At 31.5% G+C, this 26464-nt stretch overlaps 1 protein-coding gene across 2 annotated transcripts in view; it reads right to left on the bottom strand.

The window, feature by feature from the left end:
- Window positions 1-1927: 1927 nt before the first annotated feature.
- Window positions 1928-26464, bottom strand: part of LOC143230015 (UDP-glucose 6-dehydrogenase-like) — a 37992-nt gene continuing 13455 nt past the window's right edge. For both annotated transcript variants that reach the window (XM_076462958.1, XM_076462959.1), the window contains exons 4-8: window positions 22307-22471; window positions 13331-13528; window positions 8595-8742; window positions 3822-3916; window positions 1928-2119 (exon numbers count right to left, since the gene is read on the bottom strand). In XM_076462958.1, the coding sequence (XP_076319073.1) occupies window positions 1943-2119; window positions 3822-3916; window positions 8595-8742; window positions 13331-13528; window positions 22307-22471 (783 nt within the window). In that variant the 3' untranslated portion in view covers window positions 1928-1942. The remainder of the gene's footprint in view (window positions 2120-3821; window positions 3917-8594; window positions 8743-13330; window positions 13529-22306; window positions 22472-26464) is intronic.

Here is a 26464-nt window from a genome sequence, read left to right as displayed (position 1 = left end):
TTAGGAAAATTAAGGATTTTTTATAATACTGCCTTTTAAAATTAAAACATAAAACTTGTATACTGTTAAAATATTGAGTATTAGCTATGATTTTATGTTATACTAACAGATACTAAACAAAAGTAGTTTAATAAAATTTGAAATGTAAGTCACAAGAACCTTGTGAAATAATGTCCAGACAGAGTTCTAAAACCATTAAAATGTAAACAAACAAAACATAAAATAATCTTCAAGAAGCAATTCAAATGAGCACAGAAATGTAACCCCCTCTACTACACAGTAGTTCAATTCATATTATTTTGGAAGAAAAGAATTTCCAAAATTAGAACTAGACTCTTTCAAAAAACCAAAGTTTTTCATATTTAAACAATAAACAGTTGCATACTTTTAATTATAATAAATGGACAGGCATAAATAGGGATTGAAATGGCTGATGTCAAATTTGAATTAAAAATGTCCACAAATGCAGTGATATAAAAGATAAACCAGAAATACAGTAGTAAAACATAAATGAGTAGTGATGATCTCTGGAAGAATGGTTAACTCTCAGAATATGGTTACCCTGTTTACTAATTATTTAGAAATTAAGAAAATCATTACCAGAAGTAATATACTCTCATAAAGCAGCAGTACATGCAAGATAGGAGAACTTTCAGCTAACGATACAAATCGTGCCATACGAGACAGGTCTACACTACTGCTTAGAACAACAATTAACATAAACTTATATATTAAGCAGCATATTATTTTAATGTTTCTAATGTAAACACAGATAAATGTTACATATTTATTAATCACATAATACACATTCTCTCATACAACAAAACAGGTTAATACTAGACTGCTGTAAGTATCTAATGTAAACACAGATGTTATATATTTATTAATCACATAATACACATTCTCTCATACAACAAAACAGGTTAATACTAGACTGCTGTAAGTATCTAATGTAAACACAGATGTTATATATTTATTAATCACATAATACACATTCTCTCATACAACAAAATAGGTTAATAATAGACTGCTGTAAGCATTAAATGGCCTTAATAATCCTGATTGCCTGACTAGACTGTTGTTGGTACCTATAATACAGTTATGACAAGTTATAATGCTTGGTTCAACAAAATACATATCAGCGTATTTATGAGACATTATTTCTCATTTCTAACATTTCAGACTCTATTTCTAACAGTGTAATTTAACAAGATTCCAACAACAAAAGAATTTGCCAAAGGTTGATATATGTCTCCAAACAAAACATTTTATTTAACCAACCCTCAGATAACTAATGCTAAAATAAAAGTGGGTTAAATCTATCAAACCAGAAAAAGCTATTTAACTATCATTCCAAATTATAAAGTAAAACAAGTGAAATAAAAAACATTAATTTCATCACATGTACAAGTGTTCATGGTTAGGCTATGCGTGGAATATTATGTTTAGCCTTACCTTCTGAAATACATTGAATTGTTGAAAGGGGTTCAGAGTAGGACTACTGGGATGGAAAAGTTTTAGTATGATTAAGATCTCTGATATTGTTTCCTTTGAAGAGTTACACAGGATGTGATTGAGGTGTTTAAGACTGTTAAGAGAATTGATAGTGTTGATGCATCAACGGTAAGAAAGCTAGGGAGTAGGGGACACAAATATAAATTTTGCCAGCATAGGAGTTATCTTCAGTTAGGACAATTTTATTTTTAGTTTTAGAGGAGTGGTTTGTCTTTGGAACAGACAACTTTCAGATGAGGTAAATGCAGTTATTTAAGAGATTTTAAATGAAGGCTTCATAAACATTTGAACGATAATGGTTAGATGCGACTTTTTTAAACATTTAGTTTAGATTAATAGATGGCATGGCAGAGATGGACTAACAGTTCCTTTACTGTCCTTGAATTTTATTCAAGTTATAACAGAGAAAATGTTTTATTCCATTAACTTAGAAGTGAAGCTCAACACTACAGAAAAGTCTTGTACTGATATACCTTGTGTCAGCAGTATTCTTCTTGAATGCAAATCCAAAGATTGTTATTTTTTTATCTGTAACAGTATTGAATAGTTTTTCAGTAATCCTTCGAACAAATCGAGTCCTCTGAAACTGGTTCATTTCAATAACCTGTTTACAGACACAAAACTGAAATCAATTGATGTGAAATAGTTCTTTTAAATAAGAACAAACTAGTATTATTCCCAAGATATACAAATTTTAGTTTTACAATGCTTAAATGTCTTAATTTAGTTGTTTGCTAGAAACAGCTATTAACAATATGTTTATGCTAGCTTTAGAAATAGAAGTCCTAAAATGTCTAGAATGTTTGTGAACATTACTGATTAAGCAGCTTTTTAAATAAATATACTATGAATATGAAAATCAGTGAAGCACTGACTATGTTAGTTTGCAGTTCATTCACTAGTTGAGAAGTTAAAGAACTATTCAAATTAATGTTAGCTAATATTCAGATTCAGTTAATCAAACAGTTAAACATGAAATTATACAAGTACATTTATGTGTATGTCAGTCATAACACAATTAATGAATAGATTTCTGTTGAAAGTGAAATATTATTTCTGAATTTAGGTCTACAATTCTGTACAAGTGATAACAGCCTGTGGCAAATGTTGAGAAAGAAATCTGCTATTATTACATGGACTTGACATGTCCTTATTTTCACTAAATAACTTGAAATAACTCAACAAATGATAAAACTAACAGGAAACAATACAAAAATACTTTTATGCCCAAAACAAGTAACACAAGTATAATTTTACTTGAAAAGTGCTATTAATGGACTGCATCTACTAAAATATCATCCAAATATCTTTCTATACAAATGGTGTTTATTATTAATATAAAACATTGTAACATGTGAAAAAGTTTAGTTTCACAAAAGATAATTTTATGTTTAAAATAAGTAAACAAAATTGCTTTATGAAATACTTCTATGCATAAAATGTTAAAAAAATATAGTTTTAGAAAAGTATTTAACATTAAAACATGGAAAAAAGTTTAATTTTACAGAGTTATAACTAGTAATAAAACTATTTAAATTAGTTAGTCAATCCAAAAAAAATACTGATTCATGCTACAGCAGCAATTGAGTTTTGTTCTTCTAATATTATGTGGTGTTCTTTGTGCCTAATGCCCAGCTTAGTCATATGAATGTAGCAGTGATTGAAACTTTGTACCTTGTACTAAAACCAAATCTGCTTTATACTAAAAGCTGTAACTTGTAATGTAATAATATTTATGATAACACAGTACACTCTAATAAATCGTATGAAATATTAACAGTAAAAGTGCCCAAATTACACAGTACATTCTACTGAACATTGTGAATAGCAAAAAATACCAAAAGAACACTCTAATCACTACAGTTTTTAAACTTTCTAATATATTATATTTCCATCACATTTGTAAACGAATCACGAATGCAAGTTAGATTACAAAATTTTGATTTTTATTGTTTTAATCAAAAGCTCTTAATAATAACAAAAAAGTCTACTGGTGTTAAAACTAAAACACCATTTAGGACAAGCTGTATCATATACATTTTCTCTTCTTATAGTTCAATAACATTGTCTCTGTAGTACTTTAAAGAATGAATTCAATAAGCATTTTTATGTGTTTTGGGTGTTGATCAAACAGCATATATTAAATGTGTGTGTGTGTATATATAACCTTACAACAAAGTACCAATACATTGGGGAAAGGTAACAAAACACTTTAAACCTTAAAGACTATTCTGCATCCACAAAACTGCACTAATTATTTTATGACAATAAACAACTGGAGTTGAAAGTACTTCGATCCACATTACCTGGTACCAGTAATTGGCCACCTCAGGAAGATTCAAACACTCACACAAATACACAAGGTTAAGAACATCTTTCTGAAAACAACTTCCTCCAAAACCTGAAACAAAAACAATTAATAATGACCATAGCAAAAAAAGGTTTCCATCTGTTAACCAATGCTGCATTATATCCTTAATGTAAGAATTGTAAATATGACAAAATAGCTGAGAATTCTTAAAAAATGTAATAAAAAAGCACAATAAAAATACATGCATTATAAAATAGCATAGCTATTAGGTTATATGTTACAGTCACTAGTTCTGAACAACTGAACACAAAAAAGGTATAACCCTACCATCCATGCTAAGAGATTGACTGTCACACTTATAATGCATCTACAGATGAAAGTGTTGAGAAAATTTTGTGGTTTTTATAAAGATTCAAACTTGGATCTCCAGCAAATAAAAAGTATCATTCCCAATCAGGTGAGGTAAGGCAAGCTCAATGTACTGATCCACTTAGAAATAAAAAGGTGTGCCAGTCACTCTTCAGTCTGTGCTGTTGTCTTTAGTTAAAATTAGGGCACATAAAATCTATCTAAGTATCACTGATCCTGAAGACCACAAAGTTAGATGCCAATACTTTATTAAACTCTTTTATGTGAGGCTGTGTTTGCAAAAAGGCTTTAAAAAAGTCAGTTTTATATTTCACTTTTTGACAGTCTATAACTTATATATTATTGAAACAAAAGTTATTTTATGATCTGTTATTATATTTCTGTACAAATCATACTTTACAATTAAATGTCATGTATCTGGATTTATATGAGACATGTATTATTTTAATAAAACTACAATAAGGAATAAAAACGCTTTTCTCCCATGTTTCTGATAGAGGTCACCACAAATAGCATTTTCAATTCCAGCTAACGAGCAGTGACTGTAATACACAATACCATACAAGTTTGGGCAAATAATTAAAAATATATGAGGAATGGCTTGCCCAAATTTTTCATGACATATAGAGAGCTCTAGGTAGCCTTGGGTAACTCACAGAAAGAGCTAAGGATATCTGACAGATCATACAATAAAACACACTCAATGATAATCTTATTGTAGCACATATTTCAAAACTCACCAATATTAACTTTTAAAGTTCTGATAAAGCTTGTATTAAAAAAATTACTAACCAGTGGTGGAGACTTCTGAAATTATTATAGATGTAAACATGGGTGCCCAGTTTGAAAGGTCATGACAGTAAGAAACTAATAATGGTGTACCAGGGGACAGTTTAATCCATATGGCATTATATGATGTATAACTAATGTTTAGTATGGACATTTTATTTTTTTCATTAAATGAGCCATGTGACTTAGGTCTTTTAAATCTATATCCAAATAGTTTTATGGGGTACAAAAATTAATGGCCATTGCATACCAATCTCACACTCCTAAGGTCTGCCACTGTCACAACAAGCATTAGAGGTCCTAACTAACTGCAGGTTTAACATTCAATAAACATTAATGTTAGGAGTTCTCAGCCTGATGGAGCATATACTTTGAGCTTGTGAGCAAAAACTAAACTGACTAAGATCACTCTTTCCATATAAAATGAACACATACATGGAATGGGTACCATAAACACTATTTAATGGGAATAAGTTAACATCCCAGTGAGTAGGGAAGATGGCATGAGAGAAAGATGATATAAAATGAGGCTGTTGAAGCAAATGAGTTTGAGACACGGTAACACTCTGGTACATCAGCAGGACATAATCCACCCAGATTCAACTGGACAGGACTTTGTGCTGCAGGAACTCAATCCAAGATATTACAAGATCCATTGGTCATGTGGCATACAAAAGTCACTAGTATATGGAATCCACTTGAAGAAATTAACAAAGTATGAGCTTAGTAAACAGCATAGAGATTTATTTTTGACACAGTTTTCAACAGTGTTACATGGAGTTATTTTTATAAGAAAGATAACTACTGTTTCACAGTAGTCAGAAAAAAATGGGTGGTCATCAGAGCAGCCAATATCCTCAAACACATGATCACAGTAGCAACATCAACATCCTAAGTCATTACACAACTGGTAGCAAGAATCTACGCTGTAAAGATGGTTGTAACCTGCAGTCAAATGTGAAATAAACAACTGAAAACATGCAACTTTCTCATTCTAAACTAATAGTTGGAACTTCTTTATAAAAACATCTTTCAGACATTTAGAAATAGTCCATGTCAATAGCTAAAGATCTACAATGTTTTTGGCTGCCAAGCTATAATCATAGCTAGAATACATTGAACACAGTTCAGAAATATTATATTTATAGCAAAAATTATTAATGAACATAAATTCCCACTTTACGTAAGGAACACCTATATTTACAGTTTGAAGGCATTAGGACAAAAGCCTACATACAGGACACAGGATATATATGCAGTGATGACAATAAACAAGCCAAAAAAGTTTTATAGTGAAGAAAGAATTAAAATTGAGGGATATCACAACAACAGTGTAGAACAATGTTTACATTTCCATGACTATATCAGGCACTAATTGTATTTTCTGCTAGAAAGAAGTACAGAGTTATGGTATTTTTTTACTAATTTTATCCACTAAAAATTTCTAGTGTACTGAATTGTGTGTTAATAGAACTGGATGCGTATGTCCATTAATGTAGGTGTGGTAAAGAACTTGATCCATAAATTTGGGCAGTTAAAATGTGAGTGGTCTTCTACTTTTATTTTTTAAATGGGTTGTAAATTCTTAAACCTATAGTTATTATGACAGAGGCACCTTTTTTATTGTATTTTTAAATAATCTAACTATTTCAAGGTGTCACAACCACAGGCCTTCAAATAATATAACAAACTCACCACAATATGGCTTTGAGTAATATAATAGCATCATGATGATATGGCTTCAAAAATCTCACTATATTATGATGATATGGTTTCTTCATTTTGTTGAAGTCATTAATTTAGAAGCTGTTCCTTTTCTCATCACAAACCCTTAGAAGTAATTTGAAACACAGAATCCAACTGATTACTTTGCCCCAACACGATTTAGTTTGTGATTTACTAAGTTTTACGAATGAAAAATCAGAAGTGGTCATTTTAATACCACTGGATTAAGTGATCAGTATAATACCATTGCATTGAATGTTCATTATAATACCACTGAATTAAACAGTCAATATAATGTCACTGGATTAACCTTTTCCATCATTTCATCATTTCCATCATCATCATTTCTTGTGTACATACATTAAACATTTTATTAAATTATTATTTTATGAATAAATTTGGAATCAAACTGTAGTTTTCAGTTCAAATTTTAATATTATACATTAATTCTGGAGTTCAACAGTAAATATAAAGAGCAAACTATTGAATATCTAATATTTTTGGTGGTACATGGTGCATCATCTCCTACTTTTGCTCAGACTGTCTTGTGGGTGTCCTAACATTTAAAGTCTACTGAATTAAAAACTCAAATTACCAATACTAACAATCTAGAACACAAAATAAAAACTTCCTAACATTTTTATTTGCTGAAATATGATATTAAAAACCCTATAACATTTGAAAATACCTGTTTGTTTATGCCTGCTTCTCTTAATTATATATTTATAAAAATCAAAAGCACCTGTCAAAGTAAGTAAATTATCCTGTCAGTCTTTCTGAAATTTTCATTATTAAAATAATCATTAAAGAGTTTGAAGAGAGATGATCAAAGTGATATTCTAATTGGGAATGAGGTTTTTTTAGTCCTAAATATAGCCTAATTAGGAAGCCTGATGAATTACAGTATTGGTTTAATAACTCATAATTGTTTGTTAATTCAAAATACATACATAAAACATACAAAAATTATTTTTTGTAACATCTTCCACATGCAAAATTTGACTAGGCTTAGTGAACATAATGAACATGCACAAAGAAACATCAACATCATAAAAAGTAGATATTGTTTTCTACACATTTTTTGTCTTGTTCTATGTCTTAAAAATTAACTGAAATTTAATTATTTATTTATACATAGGAATAATATACACCCATTTAATGTATGGTAACTAAAACATTACTGGACTTTACAAAATAGTAATATGTTAGCATTAAGACAAAAGAATGAGACATTTGCACTTTGTAAAGGTCAGAATTATTCTATCTGACAATGTTAAGATGCACATGCACCTCATGATTTACAACAGTTTAAACAGTTTAGATACAGTTCATAGATCAACAAAACAAAAAATTAATAAATACAAATAGATATACACTGTTATGAGACTTAAGCTATTTAGAATAAACAATTGTGGTTCCCTGTTACAATCTGTCATCATTCTGGAAGGAAAATTTGTTATTTAGACTTAGTAATTTTTTATGTTGGTTACAAGGTCAAATTGACCAACTCCATACAAAAGTATAGAGTTAAGGCAGAAAAAGTAACAGATTAAATATAACTGAAAAAACGTTTGATACTTTTTGAAAGATTATAGAGATTAACAAAACAAAATTTGAAAAGTTTCAGATAAAGAAAATTTCAACCTTAAAACCAAAATTACTTTTCATCTTGGATAGTCAACATTCTAAAACAAAAAATTCATGAGCAAAATTTTAATTTAAAAAATTCTAATAATTTTAAAGCTAACTACTCTCATGGTTACTTTAATCGTTAAGTAGTAGATGCAATTTATCTAGCCCTGTGATCAAAGAGTTTGGTTGTCAATATAATGTCACTGGATTGGAAATAGTGAAGTCTCAATATTACAATTTGTTTCATACTTACCAACACTAGCTTCAAGAAATTTTGGACCAATTCTGGAGTCTGTTCCCACAGCATGTGCCACTTCTGATACACATGCACCAGTTGCCTCACATATTGCAGAGATGGCATTGATACTGGATATCCTTTGTGCCAAAAATGCATTTGCTGCCTGCAAATATTCCAGAAATTAATAGAACCATAAAATACTACAAATAACCATTCTTTACTTATAATTTGAACTATGAACTAGTGTTTATGCACATTACATTTGGCATATCTGTTCCACGTTGCACAAAAACAAAATACTTGATTGTCAGTGTTACTGTTATGTTCTATCACAAGTATTATGGAAACCCTCCAAGATTCTTTGATCACGTAATTTGACTTCTTTTGTGGGAAAAGTCCCAATTTTTGTATGGAAAAGTAATCAAAAACAACTATATAAAATATATTTATTTATTTATTTTTCCACCAACAAATTTAATTGTCCAATGTTAAATAATTTTTTATGCATTAGCAAATCTACTGGCTGTTCATTATTACTTTTCAGTAAAAGGAAGTGTGAAAATTATTAGAATTCAGTGAAAGGAAGTGTGAAATCATGATTGTTAATGTATGAAAACCTGCTAGGATAGATAAATTTATTTCGTTTGTTATAATTTTTTAAAAATGTATTTCATATAGGCTGTCAAAACAGATACTAACCACAACAAAAACTCTGAAAAGGTTAAAGGTTATTACTTATGTAGATGAAAGTAAATGTGTAAATTTGATGTAATTGGATTCTGAGAAAGCATTCGACAAGATGCTGCAAAGAAAAGCTTATATAAAAAAATTATCTTTAGGTGTGGGGGATATGATAACAATTAGAATATAAAAGTGACTGGATGGAAGAAAGCAGATGGTTGTTATAAATAGAGTTCAGTCAATGTTATGGCTGACTCATGAATGTGGGTTTTCTCTGGGCACTCCAGTCTTCCCCCAAAATTAATTTCAATGAGGTGTAAGACCAATAAATCTCAGCTCCCTGAAAATGGCCATTTGATCACTTCACTTAAAGAATGTCATATAGTCACATTAGATTATTTAGAACCCTTATCATGACTGCTATGCTTTCACAAATTTTCTTCAACCTACAGTTTTCAACTACTTTACAAAAATCTACTTCATCACTCCTGCACAATATACAGACTAATAAAACCTGTGAACCAACTCAACAAATTCCTGCCTATTTCAAAACAACTACACGTGGTTGATCTTCTCTGCTCCTCACATATGCTAAATGAATACCATGTGTTCCTGGCTTGTTCATAAACATTCCAGACGGTCCAGTGATCTTCCTCCTTCTTTGACAATGGTGGCTTTTGTTTCTGATGTTGTTGTTTTTCCAGTGCTTTTCTCTGTGGAAAATTTCTTGTTAACAGACACAATTTTCATATTATAGTTTTTAACAATTCTTTTGGCAATTTATACCCTCTTTCTTGTTTGGGGTGAAGTGAAATATCAGTTTCTGAACACCCCTGATTTCATGTTTGGGGTGAAGACAAACTTCAGTTTCTGATAACCCCTGATTTCATGTTTCGGGTGAAGAGAAACTCCAGTTTCTGAACACCCCTGATTTCATGTTTGGGGTGAAGAGAAACTCCAGTTTCTGAACACCTCTGATTTCATGTTTGGGGTGAAGAGAAACTTCAGTTTCTGAACACCTCTTATTTCATGTTTCGGGTGAAGAGAAACTCCAGTTTCTGAACACCCCTGATTTCATGTTTGGGGTGAAGAGAAACTCCAGTTTCTGAAAATCCCTGATTTCATGTTTGGGGTGAAGAGAAACTTCAGTTTCTGAACACCTCTGATTTCATGTTTGGGGTGAAGAGAAACTCCAGTTTCTGAACACCTCTGATTTCATGTTTGGGGTGAAGAGAAACTCCAGTTTCTGAACACCTTTGATTTCATGTTTGGGGTGAAGAGAAACTCCAGTTTCCGAACACCTCTGATTTCATGTTTGGGGTGAAGAGAAACTCCAGTTTCCGAACACCTCTGATTTCATGTTTGGGGTGAAGAGAAACTTCAGTTTCTGAACACCTCTTATTTCATGTTTGGGGTGAAGAGAAACTCCAGTTTCTCAACACCTCTGATTTCATGTTTGGGGTGAAGAGAAACTTCCATTTATGAACACCTCTGATTTCATGTTTGGGGTGAAAAGAAACTTCAGTTTCTGAACACCTCTCATTAGTTGAGTCCAATTATCCCTCTTATTTTTTTAAGCTTTAATAACTTTTACATCTAAATTACTGCCAAGGAATTGATTAATGTTACAAGTGAAGTACCTCAGGGCTCAGTATTGGGACTTCTGTTGTTTTTGATTTACATCAATGAAGAAGATGAAGGAATGGTTAATAAATTGCTTAAATTTCCAGGTGATATAAAGGTCTGAAGAAGATGCTACTGATTTACAAAAGGATTTAATCATTTATTGAGTTAGGTAAATAAATGAGAGATGGGTATTAATTATAATAAATGTAATATAATGCATGTAGGTATTCATTATTGGAATTATATGTATAATTTGGATTGGAATAACCTTAACATGAAAGAAGGGGACCTTGAAGTAATGACTTATCAGTTTCTTAAGCAATCCAAGCAGTGTGCTGTTTCCAGTGGTAGGTTAAACAGGATTTTAGGTTGTGTACACAGAAATATTGAATACAAGTCTGAATAGGTCATAATTTCACTGAAAAGGTTGCTGGTTAGGTCACATTTAGAGTATTGTTACCAGTCTTGAGATCCTTATCTTAGAAAGGATATTGAATTGTCAGAAAGGGTTAAGAGTATGGTTACTATAATGGTGCCTGGGATGAAGGGGTTGTCATATGATGAGTTGAAATTCTTTTGAAAAAGTCAAGTAAGATGGGATTTAATTGAGGTGTTTAAGATTATGAAGGAAATTGACAGTGTTAATGCATGGGTGTCCACAGAAGTTATTCCATGGAGAGGCAAAACTCTCAATAGGAAGCAAAGTGGTGTGATATTGTGAATTGAATAAAAAAAAATTCATATGTATACATATGTTGAATAAATAAAATAAGAATTATATATCTCAATTTCCAGTCACTAGGGGGGGCATTCTGAGCTTTCGACATAAGTAGGTATACAGAAGAAAATATTTCTAAAAATGGAAAGAAGTGGGTGATGCCAGTGTGTTTGATTCAGTAAATGTAATAATATCTCAGAAAATAGAAAAGACAGGAGGTTCTTATTTTAGACTCTAGCTTCTCAATATCACTAATTTGGGTTCCTGATTCATAAGTAACTATAGACTTTGTTTTTTATTTAAAAAAATTAAGCCAATACTGCATTCAACATACTGTAAGACACAAAAATCAATGTGTGTGCTTTTTAATATTTACTTCCAAATTAATTAACTAAGGTATAATACTAAAATTTTAATTATAATCTACAGTTTGAAACCAAACTTATGGACACACATTCGTAGAATAGTAGTTCAATACCATTTTGAATGTGAGTCAACAAACATGATAGGGTTAAATCACATGTATACACATGACTTTTAAGCATGTGTTTAAATCCAACATACTTTCTTAAAGAAGCATAATCACACATCACTTTTAACTGTGTGTGCATGTACACTGTTACAATAAATTTGAAAACCTTCACTCACGAAGATTTTGATACCTAACTTCAAGATGAGTTTCAACACCTATATTACCACGTTTTTATATATAACTTTATAACCAGTTTAAATACCTCTACTTACCAGGTTTTACATGTAATTTCAATATCAGCTTAAAAATCTTTATTCACTCTGTCCTTATAAACAACTGTTTTATTAATTTCACCCCTGATGATGGTTTATTTATGTGTGCCCTTAACATCAGTTCTAATTTTTCTAAACATCATTATATTAAGTAAGAGTTCAACTATGAATTTAAATAAAAGAATATTAATACAAATTTCGAAAATTATGAAAGCCATGGTTATACATAAGATGTCATGGTTTATCACTTGTTTGTATTTCTTAGGACCATGAGCTTATAACTACAAATACAGAATGGTGATACATTTGTATTAGATGTGTAGCAGTAAATACATTTCTGGAAAAAGTGAGTGTTTGTTTTTTAAAATCTATCTGGACTCTTCTGAATTTATTGTTTGTTTGCTGGAGTTCATACAAAGTTACACAAGGGTTATCTGGATTAGTCATCCATAATTTTGAAGAGACAGACAAGAGGGAAAGCAGCTGATCAACACCATCCACCACCAATTCTTGAGTTACTTTTGTCAGACAAAATAGTGAGATTTAACTATCACTTATATAATGCATCAACTGCAGTCCCAAAGTGAGAAATTAAATTTTCTTTGCCAGTAACTGGATTAACCACTTGGTAACACTCAGAGAAACACTTCTTGTGTTGAATTTTGTATGAAGGTTATCTGTGCTAAGTATCCCTAGTTTAGCAGTGTAAGACTAGAGGGAAGGCAGCTAGTCAACATCACCACCACTACCTCTTGGGCTTCTCTTTAACCAGCAAATAGTGGGATTGAACACAACATTATAACCACCCCATGGCTGAAAGGGCAAGCTTGTTTGGTGGGATGGGAATTCAAACCTGTGACCCTCAGACTGTGAATCGAATGCTCTAACCACATGGCCACACTGGGCTTCAAATATGTCTTCTAAACCACATGACCCTTGTACATGAAGTATTATTTCACTGAATCATGAATATATCACATACCAGTTTGGACAATTCTGATGACCAAGTGTTCATTGTGATTATCTTCTTTTCTGGAATCCAGTGTTTATAAACCCAACACAATTTCTCAATAGCTTTGTGGCCTTCTGATGTTTGATCTCCTCCAATCAAGATTCTATCAGGATTTAAGAGGTCACTGACAGCTGATCCTTCAGCCAAAAACTCAGGGTTGGATAGCACCTAAGTGAAGAAAATGGAAAGACTTGTATCAACATCTTTTACATAAAAAATAAATTATACTTTAAAATCAACAGAAATAATAAAGGTAATAAACATATCATAATCAAAACATTTATGTATCAAATGTTGCAAGCAGAATAAAAACGTGATAGAAATACATCCCGTTATCAGAAGTACTACTTAGAAATTCTTATACCTACACAAAAATTAATATTGTGTATTACTACTTAAAAACATGCTATAACTTGTCTATTACTACTTGAAAACATGGTATAACTTGTCTATTACTACTTAAAAACATAGTATAATTTGTCTATTACTACTTGAAAACATGGTATAACTTGTCTATTACAACTTAAAAACACAGTATAACTTGTCTGCTACTACTTAAAAACATGGTATAACTTGTCTATTACTACTTGAAAACATGGTATAACTTGTCTATTACAACTTAAAAACATAGTATAACTTGTCTGCTACTACTTGACAACATGATATAACTTGTCTATTACTACTCAAAAACATGGTATAACTTGTCTATTACTACTTGAAAACATGGTATAACTTGTCTATTACAACTTAAAAACATAGTATAACTTGTCTATTACTACTTGAAAACATGGTATAACTTGTCTATTACTACTTGAAAACATGGTGTAACTTGTCTATTACAACTCAAAAATATGATATAACTTGTCTATTACTACTTGAAAATATGGTATAACTTGTCTGCTACTACTTGAAAGCATGGTATAACTTGTCTATTACAACTTAAAAATATGATATAACTTGTCTATTACAACTTAAAAACATAGTATAACTTGTCTGCTACTACTTGACAACACGATATAACTTGTCTATTACAACTTAAAAACATAGTATAACTTGTCTGCTACTACTTGACAACATGATATAACTTGTCTATTACTACTTGACAACACGATATAACTTGTCTATTACAACTTAAAAACATAGTATAACTTGTCTGCTACCACTTGACAACATGATATAACTTGTCTATTACAACTTAAAAACATAGTATAACTTGTCTGCTACTACTTGACAACATGATATAACTTGTCTGCTACTACTTGACAATATGATATAACTTGTCTATTACTACTTGAAAACATGATATAACTTGTCTATTACTACTTGAAAACATGATATAACTTGTCTATTACTACTTGAAAACATAATATAACTTGGTATAACTTGTCTATTACAACTTAAAAATATGATATAACTTGTCTATTACAACTTAAAAACATAGTATAACTTGTCTGCTACTACTTGACAACACGATATAACTTGTCTATTACAACTTAAAAACATAGTATAACTTGTCTGCTACTACTTGAAAGCATGGTATAACTTCTCTATTACAACTTAAAAATATGATATAACTTGTCTATTACAACTTAAAAACATAGTATAACTTGTCTGCTACTACTTGACAACACGATATAACTTGTCTATTACAACTTAAAAACATAGTATAACTTGTCTGCTACTACTTGACAACATGATATAACTTGTCTATTACTACTTGACAACACGATATAACTTGTCTATTACAACTTAAAAACATAGTATAACTTGTCTGCTACCACTTGACAACATGATATAACTTGTCTATTACAACTTAAAAACATAGTATAACTTGTCTGCTACTACTTGACAACATGATATAACTTGTCTGCTACTACTTGACAATATGATATAACTTGTCTATTACTACTTGAAAACATGATATAACTTGTCTATTACTACTTGAAAACATGATATAACTTGTCTATTACTACTTGAAAACATGATATAACTTGTCTATTACTACTTGAAAACATGGTATAACTTGTCTATTACAACTTGAAAACATAGTATAACTTGTCTGCTACTACTTGAAAACATGGTATAACTTGTCTGCTACTACTTGACAACATGATATAACTTGTCTATTACAACTTAAAAACATGATATAACTTGTCTATTACTACTTGAAAACATGGTACAACTTGTCTATTACAACTTAAAAACATAGTATAACTTGTCTGCTACTACTTGAAAACATGGTATAACTTGTCTGCTACTACTTGACAACATGATATAACTTGTCTATTACAACTTAAAAACATGATATAACTTGTCTATTACTACTTGAAAACATGGTACAACTTGTCTATTACAACTTAAAAACATGGTATAACTTGTCTGCTACTACTTGACAACATGATATAACTTGTCTATTACAACTTAAAAACATGATATAACTTGTCTATTACTACTTGAAAACATGGTACAACTTGTCTATTACAACTTAAAAACATAGTATAACTTGTCTGCTACTACTTAAAAACATGGTACAACTTGTCTATTACTGCTTAAAAACATGGTACAACTTGTCTATTACTGCTTAAAAACATGATATAACTTGTCTATTACTACTTGAAAACATGGTACAACTTGTCTATTACAACTTAAAAACATGGTATAACTTGTCTGCTACTACTTGAAAACATGGTATAACTTGTCTGCTACTACTTAAAAACATGGTATAACTTGTCTATTACTGCTTAAAAACATGGTATAACTTGTCTGTTACTACTTAAAAACATGGTATAACTTGTCTGTTACTACTTAAAAAATGGTATAACTTGTCTATTACTGCTTAAAAACATGGTATAACTTGTCTATTACTGCTTAAAAACATGGTATAACTTGTCTGTTACTACTTAAAAACATGGTATAACTTGTCTGTTACTACTTAAAAAATGGTATAACTTGTCTATTACTGCTTAAAAACATGGTATAACTTGTCTATTACTGCTTAAAAACATGGTACAACTTGTCTATTACTGCTTAAAAACATGGTATAACTTGTCTGTTACTACTTAAAAACATGATATAACTTGTCTATTACTACTTGAAAACATGGTACAACTTGTCTATTACAACTTAAAAACATGGTATAACTTGTCTGCTACTACTTGAAAACATGGTATAACTTGTCTGCTACTACTTGACAACATGATATAACTTGTCTATTACAACTTAAAAACATGATATAACTTGTCTATTACTACTTGAAAACATGGTACAACTTGTCTATTACAACTTAAAAACATGGTATAACTTGTCTGCTACTACTTGAAAACATGGTATAACTTGTCTATTACTACTTGAAAACATTGTATAACTTGTCTGTTACTACTTAAAAACATAGTATAACTTGTCTGCTACTACTTAAAAACATGGTACAACTTGTCTATTACTGCTTAAAAACATGGTATAACTTGTCTATTACTGCTTAAAAACATGGTATAACTTGTCTGTTACTACTTAAAAACATGGTATAACTTGTCTATTACTGCTTAAAAACATGGTATAACTTGTCTATTACTGCTTAAAAACATGGTATAACTTGTCTGTTACTACTTAAAAACATGGTATAACTTGTCTGTTACTACTTAAAAAATGGTATAACTTGTCTATTACTGCTTAAAAACATGGTATAACTTGTCTATTACTGCTTAAAAACATGGTATAACTTGTCTGTTACCACTTAAAAACATGGTATAACTTGTCTGTTACTACTTAAAAAATGGTGTAGCTTTTATATCACTTCTTCGAAAACAAAAATATTCTCACCAGTACCCAAAATACCAGTAGATAACAAAGACAGACCACAGACCATCTAGTTAGATTAACTGAGTCAAAACATTAATAATTTAATATGCCCACTACTTTCTTAAATGTCAAACAAGCCTTTGACTGTGTATAGTGACTCCATAAGGTTCCAAACTGTTTAGATATAAGATACCAATTCCCATAATTATATGGTTAACTACTTTTCTCCCAAGCATAACCACCAAAGATAAAGTGAATAACATTACATCCATAATCATTTCTGCTAAAAGCAAGGGTACCACAAGGTTTAATTTGCAGCCCCCAAAATTGTCAACAACCTCACTCACCTACCTCTCATTTAGGATTGCATTAACACTCTAGCCCAAAAACACTACCGTAAAATCCAAAATAAAAACAGCCAAACAAGTTCATTTTCAATCCTAATAGACTCACTTTCTACATAGCAAATGTAAATCTCTTCATTCAATTATATTAATAATGTTTAGCACATACGTAATAATCGGATGTTTCCTTTTCAGATTCGCATCTCAAGCATAGACACTTGACTCACGAAAGCAGGTTTTTTCTGGGCACTCTGGTTTCCCTGCTCATCAAAATTTCTAAGAGCATAGGATTATTTTATCACAACCTCCTGAAAAATGCTATTAATCTCTCAAATCCATAAGAATCTCTTTAATCATTTAATCATAATATCTCTAATTTTATAAAGTTTTGTTTTCTTTAATTCAATCAGTCTTTCAGAAACCTGTTCAAAGAGAATCATGCCCACTCATTCAGTATCTCTCTCTCTGCTCTAATCCTCATAGACTGCTATCTCCAACCAACATCACTACCACATGAGTAAATAAAATGCACATGTTCCACTTCGACTAGAGAACAGCAGTCTCTAAACAGCTCTCCTGGTGTGCTGGGTCGACATGTTCGATTGTCTTCATACCTTTTCAACAATTCATTCTGTGTGTCAAAATTAAAGTCCAATGGCTCTATCAAAATTCATTTGGTATTAATCTTTTCACTGAGCAGAGTGAAAAGAAGCAAAACTTTCTGACCACTCTGGGTTGCCTTTCAACCCTAAATTGCTGTCACAAATTTGGGTTTGAGTATGAAAATGGCCTTATTCTTAACTGAACTTGCATAAATTGGAACACATACTTCAATAACATTCTCACAAACACAAGTAAAATACTAGCATATTTTCTTTGTATCAAAAGCATAATCAAAGGCTACAACAGTTTACCTAAAAATTATATAAAGCATCCATAAGAACATTATATGCATATGAATGTTCTGTCACTTGCAACGTGTCTGATGCTATACACAACAATATACACCAACCACAACACACAGATATCACAACAGCATTCAGATTATGAATACATGCCTCTCATGAATATGTCTGTAATCTTACCAATTTTCCACTAACAAAAGTCCAAATTCATAAATTCGGCAAAAAATATTATAACAAAGCAAATATTCACAATAGTCAGACTAGAACCTTCCAGACACTAGCAGCCATGCCTTCTACATAGTAACCTTATATATCACCCCTCACTTACATAAAATCATAAGCCAATATACCATTGTACAGTGCTTAAAAATGTAAGTCAATAGCCTTTTCGTTTCAGCCTCACACTGAGTACAGAAGAGATAGGTTATTTGGCACCTGATCTGTGAAAGTGGGTTTTCTCCAGAGTCTCTGGTTTTTCCTTTCATCAAGTTTTTTTTTTAAGAGAATTGAATAATTTCATCCCAGTAGGTCCAACAGACTCATTTCAACTCTATCATCACTTTAACTTTACAAAATTTTGTTTTCTTTAAATTAATCAGTTGTTTGGAAACTATTCAAACAGTATCACTCACTAATTCTGTATTTGTCTGATTGTTAACTGACATCACAGCCACACAGATAAATAACAGCCCATGCAACACCGTGGTAATACATAGGCTATCACTTGACAGTCTCTTTACAGTTTTCTCTTCATCTTCAGGTTCACACGTTTCAACATCTTACCACGTACCTCAACAAAATGCTCACCCTGTTTTAACAACATTAATCCAAGAGGTTTTTCATATCTGTTTGACTTAAGCCTTTTCACCGTGCGGGGTGAAGAAAAACTATAGTTCCTGATCCTGGTTTGTCTTTCAGGCCCCAAATTTTCTTTAAGGCTTGAAAGATCTTAAACTTAAATTACTGTCACAGATTGGATATCATTGCTTAAAAACATGGTGTAACTTGTATATTACTCTTTTAAAACATAGAAATAAGAGGCCAAAACAAATCGGAAAAAAGCAAACACATTAACAAATGTAGCAAAGCAAAAAACTTTAAGTCCTACCCTGATGAAGAGTAGGATTATAAGGTATATTGTTAAAAATGAAGAAACATTTATCCAGGTAGAACAAGGAATTAGATATTACTTGTAGTAAAAATATGTAATGTGCATAGAAGCTATCTAAACATGTCTAGTTAATAAAGTACTTATGAATATTGAAATGAAAAACTAAATTTACCTGGTACAAAGTACTTAACAATAACAAACAAGCAACCTGACAAACATTATAGAGAAAATAAAGTACTGGTCAATATCTAACTTACAATTCATTTAAATTAACTTAGATGACAAAGGGCACATAAGGCCAACACTGATTTTAATTAGGATTATAAAGCACTTGTTTAACACTGCTAAGAAAAAACAATAGTTCTATAGAACAACAATGAAATGTGACTAGTTATAATGATAAGAAATTTACAAACCACCTAAGCATACTTAGTTAAAATACTTATTAATATTGAACTGACAAACCTTTGAACTTTACTAAGTCCACAAGGTACATAATATTAATAAATGTGTAAAATGACTAAAATTACCTTGAAAAATAAAGTAATAAACAACATATAACTTGTAAGCCACCCAGCTTGTAATGACAAAAATAACCATGGGAATTGTACAATAATTTTTGATAAGGTATGCATATCTTAACAAAATTTCTCAGATTACTGGTAAATATTAAAAGGCTTTTCTACTAATACTAATAAGTGTATTATGTTATAATATTTACTTTTCAGCTATGCATACCTAACATTACAGAAGTGGCAATGACATAGTGCATATGCACTCAGGTAACCATACCCAATAACATATGCAGTCAGGTAACCATACCCAATAACATATGCACTCAGGTAACCATACCCAATAACATATACACTCAGGTAACCATACCCTATAACATATGCACTCAGGTAACCATACCCAATAACATATGCACTCAGGTAACCATACCCAATAACATATGCAGTCAGGTAACCATACCCAATAACATATGCACTCAGGTCACCATACCCAATAACATATGCACTCAGGTAACCACACCCAATAACATATGCAGTCAGGTCACCATACCCAATAACATATGCACTCAGGTAACCATACCCAATAACATATGCAGTCAGGTAACCATACCCAATAACATATGCACTCAGGTAACCATACCCAATAACATGTGCACTCAGGTCACCATACCCAATAACATATGCACTCAGGTAACCACACCCAATAACATATGCACTCAGGTAACCACACCCAATAACATATGCACTCAGGTAACCACACCCAATAACATATGCACTCAGGTAACCATACCCAATAATATAAAATTGTCCTTTACAAAGTGATCTGTCTTGGCTATGTTTTAGTGGACTTGTATTTTGTAAAATACAGTCACATTACAATTTTAATACATTTTATATACATATATATATTATTACCATTTAGAAACATGTGTTTAATGTTCAGTTACTTTTCTTAAAGCATAGAACAGTAAATAAAGAATTACAGAAAAATAATTATCTCTTCTTGTTTTGAACTTTGTTGTTTGCCTAAGGTTGCTAAGTTTTATCAAAATTTTGTGCATGGAGGATATGAAATAAAGTAATTTTTTTAAGGTTTTATATATACGTTTTTAAATAAGCAAAAAATCATAAATTACTATATTAATACCACAGAATTCCACTATAATTTATCATACTCAGTAGCTCAGCTGTATTTGGGTCTAAAAACATACAAAATTTCAAGCTCACTAAAGACTTATCTTAGTATTTGAAATTTACCATAGGAAAAAAAAAAAGATTTCCTGCATAAATATGTTGTAGACTTAAAGAACCATGTGGGAAACAATCTGAACTTTTGATTGGTTATTCACATATGTAGGTGTACATAAGCATTTTCAAAAATGGAAAGAGGAGGTAGGGGCCAATATGTTTGATTCAGTAAATGTAGCAAAATCTCAGCAAATAAAAGAGGCAGGAGGTTCTTATTTTAGATTCTGTCTTGTCAGTATTGGTACTTTGAGTTTCTATTTTGTGACAAATTGTAGACTTGGACAAACATCTAATTTAACCAACACCATCTAATGTAGCACGACACACAAAATTTGATTTTAGGATTTTTTTTTAATATTTACTTTTAAATTAAGAAATTAATATTGGCATGCATTCACAAAATAATAACACAAGAAAAACTGCAATGCACGTCAACAAACTTGATATGAAACGGCCTTTGACCACTGACCCACAGCAACAGAGTTGAAACTTAGTTACTACAAAAATTGGATTTATTAACTTTAATGACAAGTTTATTGGCTGGGATTGATAACTGTGATCCAGCAGGAACACCACTCTCAATTACATCTGTTTTCTCACATAACCATCTAACTATCTGGAGACAAAATTATTAAAGGATGTAATATAAAAATTATAAAGCATATCACCCAAAAATACTATTTAATTAGTTACAAAAGATTACTGAAAGTCATAATCAAACTGTTCTATAAGAAAAGAATTGTGATGTTTACCTTCTGAACCATGAACATCTAAAGAATGAAACTGGTGTATTAGATACAGGTATAAAACTGTTTTAGAACTATTCCACTATATTAAACTGTAATTACTGTTTATAAAGGTACACAGTAAGGCATACTACCATGGCAACCTAATGTTGAAAACAGAAGTGGTTAAACTTGTTCACAAATATGGTTTAGTACACATACTACTAAGAGGTCACTGTTAAACCTATTTATAGTAGGCATGGATAAGCATACTGTATTAATAGACATCGACTAGACATTACACACTTGAAAGCTGACATTTGGCCGCATGTTAGCTCTGAGAATGTTGTTGATACTTTCTGCTGCCTTCACGGGTACGGTGCTTTTCTCTACCACAATTTTCTTCCCAACTGCTACTTCGGCAATCCTACGAGCTGCTGCCTCAACATAGCGAAGATCAGCAGCACGACCCTGTAAGTTTAATAAAACTTTATACTCTCCTATATTATAGGATAGAAAAACATATAAACAACACAACTTACATTACTATACAGTGAGAATTCCACTGAATAAATAATGTTTAACATATAATTAACCAAACATTTACCTGTAATAATAAGGCTATGATTTAGACCAGGGGTGTGCAACATTTTTCGTCAGTGGGCCATATAACCAACTTCATCAATCAAGCGGGGCCACTTAAAAAACAAGCTTATTCGTGTACATGCACAATAAATTTTAAAAAATTCTCAAAATGCAAGCAATAATATTTTATATTTTTGCATGAGTGATCATTTTAGTGCGACACTTGAAATTTAGAGTCCTTGCAGAGCTTGTCAATATCAGCTTTGACAGAAGTGGTTGCCACTCTCAACTGACTGGTCAAATGTTCATCAGTCAGCTGACTTCTACATTTGGTTTTGATGAGCTTCATTTTGGAGAAAAATTGCTCACAGCAGTAGGTGCTACCAAAAAGGGAGGCAATTCTTTGTGCATGATGGGACAAATTGGGAAACTTTTCACGTACACAGAGTTTGTAAAAGTCTAGCAAACTGTTTTCAGAGAATTTCCTTTTAGTGTCCATGTCAGCCTGCAGTTCAATGAGTTCCATTTGGCAATCATCAGGACTGTCTTCCACTGCCAAATCAAAGGTTGAGCGAACAATTTCAATCTAATTTCAGTTTGTCTGAAATCTGGAAATCTGTTTGCAAACTCATCACGCAGCTTTTGTACACTGGTTCCATATTTGGTGCAATCCAGATTAGGAAATTCCAGTTTCCTGGTTGCAAGACATGTAAAATGGGTCAATATGGCTCTTCTCAACTGAACCTGGAAAAGTTCCAATTTCTTCTCAAAAGCACAAATATGCTCAAACAACTTATTCACAAGTTGACTTTTCCCTTGTAGTTTTAAGTTTAAATCAGACAGATGCTGTGTAATGTCTGTGAGGAATGCCAAGTCATTCAGCCAGTTCTCATTGCTCAAGAAGTCCACATTCTGACGTTTGCTCTCCATGAAGAACTTAATCTCCTCGCAGATTCCAGAATCTCTTCAAAGTAGCAGCTCTACTAAGCCAAGCGCACAGCAGAGAAGTACAAAACATCTGAATACTCACTATCCAGCTCATCTAAAAGTTTTAAATTGTCGATGATTTAATCCTCGTGTTTGAATATAATTTACGCATTGGACGACATTTTTCATGACTTCTGCAAAATCCAGAACTTTGGTGCACAAGCTCTCTTGGTGAATAATGCAATGGCTTACAACTTCACGTCTTGTGCTCCAATTGCAGTTAGAAATTTCTTGGTGAATCCATTTGTCCTACCTGTCATGGAAGGAGCACCATCTGTTGTAACACCACATAATTTATAAGGATTCAGTTCAAACTTTTCTACAACCTTAAGCACTTGTTCACAAATATCCTGTCCTGTGGTTGTGAAGGAAAGGCTTGCCATATCTAAAACTCTTGAAAACATCAAAGCCTGCAGTAACAGCTCTGATGAAAATGACAAGTTGGGATGTGTCATTGATATCAGTGCTTTCATCCAAAGCCAGACTGAAAGCTTCACACTAATTCAATCTCTCTTTCAAAGTTTCTTTGATGTCCTCTGAAAGATCTTTTGTCCCTCGTGAGACAGTAAAGCGGGAAAGGCTAGTTTGCTCCACCAAATATTTTTTTCTCTGGACATGCATATTCTGTGAATATTGTTAAACAATTTTTAATAAATTCTCCATCACTGAAAGGCTTTCCCTTTTCTGCCATACATTCACAAAGCTTAAAACTCAGTTTTGTCACCAGTTCTGAATTTTTCTTGAAAGTGGTAAAAACACCTTGTTGCTTTTCCATGGATGTTTTTAAATGTTCAATTTTGTCCTTTCGTGCCTGACCAACAATTTCATCAAACTGGGAGGAGTGCTTAGTTGCGTAATGTCGCTTAATATTGTACTCTTTCATGACTGCAATTGTAGTTTGACAGACGAGGCAGACAACACCTTGATTATGTGGGACAACAAGATATTTTGTGCACCATTCACTGTTGAATAACCTTCCTCATCATCAATTTTTCGTTTCTTAACTGCTGACATTTTACTAGCCCTGAAATCAAAACAAAATTATTCTCACGAAAATAGCAAAGTAGAAAAACATAGAATTTATTTACACATGGAACCTCTTATGGACAGAAACACATGTTTCTAAATTGGCATCCCGATCATAGCCTTCCGGTACTTAAATTAATTGAGAATAGCAAAATACAGTGTGACCTCGCCTATTCGCGGTTCGCCATTCGCGACCCCGCATATTCGCGGGTTATGCGCGAACTGCGTTTTTGTAGGTCACAGAGACTGAAAGGGCTTTTCGAGGAGATTTCTGTTGTATTTACTCAATCAAGCCGTTTTTATCAATTGTCGTCTTCACCAAACAAGATTGGACTGCTATTGGCTGACTGCCTCAGCTTCCCCAACAACGCAAACGGCAAAGCACAGCCCGGTAACGCACGGTACAATTTAGTGAAATACATAACAGTATGCAATATTGCTACATTATTACTGCATCAATGAGTATAAGTATCATTAGTGTTTGGGAAGCATTTCATATAGTATATAATCGCATACATATACGTTTTAAAACTGCGTCCAATATTCGCGGTTTTCGCTATTCGCGGGAGGGTAAAGAACGTAACCCCGCGAATAACGAGGTCACACTGTACATAGAATCAGATGCATCTGAAAGCAAAAATTTTAATAAATTCAGTAAAGTCACAACAATATGCTAAATAATAATCAATTTACCTTCAATCTCTTGTAGTAACTGTAAAAGGTAATAAAATTTTCACCAATAATGAATGACGGACAGCAGAGGTTAGGGAAAATTGTCGCCAGCGGGCGAAGGCGAGGTTCAGGACATGACGTTGAGCCGTAGACAATAGTGCTAGTGCACGTCACCTATTCATGCCCTAAGGAGGCCGACCAATCGAATTCGGCCTGCTCCTCTCTAGCAAAGATAATTTTAGAAGTTTGTCGAGTCGAAGCCTGGGAATCCCGTAGGATCGATGCTTTTAAAAATATTCCATTTGCGTTGGATTACAGATCAGGCCACATGGTTAGATTACAACAACTAGGGCCACACTAAATGGCTTGGCGGGCCGGGTTGTGGCCCGCGCGCCGCCTGTTGCACACCCCTGATTTAGACGATTACAGTTATACAATGTTTAAATAATGTAATAATAATAATAATAATAATAATAATAATAATGTAATAATAAGGCTATGTTTTACTCGATTACAGTTATACAATGTATAAATAATGTAATAATAATAATGTAATAATAAGGCTATGTTTTACTCGATTACAGTTATACAATGTTTAAATAATGTAATAATAATAATAATGTAATAATAAGGCTATGTTTTACTCGATTACAGTTATACAATGTTTAAATAATAATAATAATGTAATAATAATAATGTAATAATGCAATAATAATAATAATGTAATAATAATAATGTAATAATGCAATAATAATAATGTAATAATGCAATAATAATAATAATAATGTAATAATAATAATGTAATAATAATAATAATAATAATGTAATAATAATAATAATAATGTAATAATAAGGCTATGTTTTACTCGATTACAGTTATAAAATGTTTAAATAATGTAATAATAATAATAATGTAATAATAATAATAATAATAATAATGTAATAATAATAATAATAATGTAATAATGTAATAATAATAATAATGTAATAATAATAATAATAATGTAATAATAATAATAATAATGTAATAATAATAATAATGTAATAATAAGGCTATGTTTTACTTGATTACAGTTATAAAATGTTTAAATAATGTAATAATGTAATAATAATAATAATAATAATGTAATAATAATAATAATGTAATAATAATAATAATGTAATAATAATAATAATAATGTAATAATAATAATA

The sequence above is a fragment of the Tachypleus tridentatus genome, chromosome 10 (assembly GCF_004210375.1).
Source record: "Tachypleus tridentatus isolate NWPU-2018 chromosome 10, ASM421037v1, whole genome shotgun sequence".
In the NCBI taxonomy this organism is placed as follows: domain Eukaryota; kingdom Metazoa; phylum Arthropoda; class Merostomata; order Xiphosura; family Limulidae; genus Tachypleus; species Tachypleus tridentatus.
This window is presented reverse-complemented; position numbering and strand designations above follow the sequence as displayed.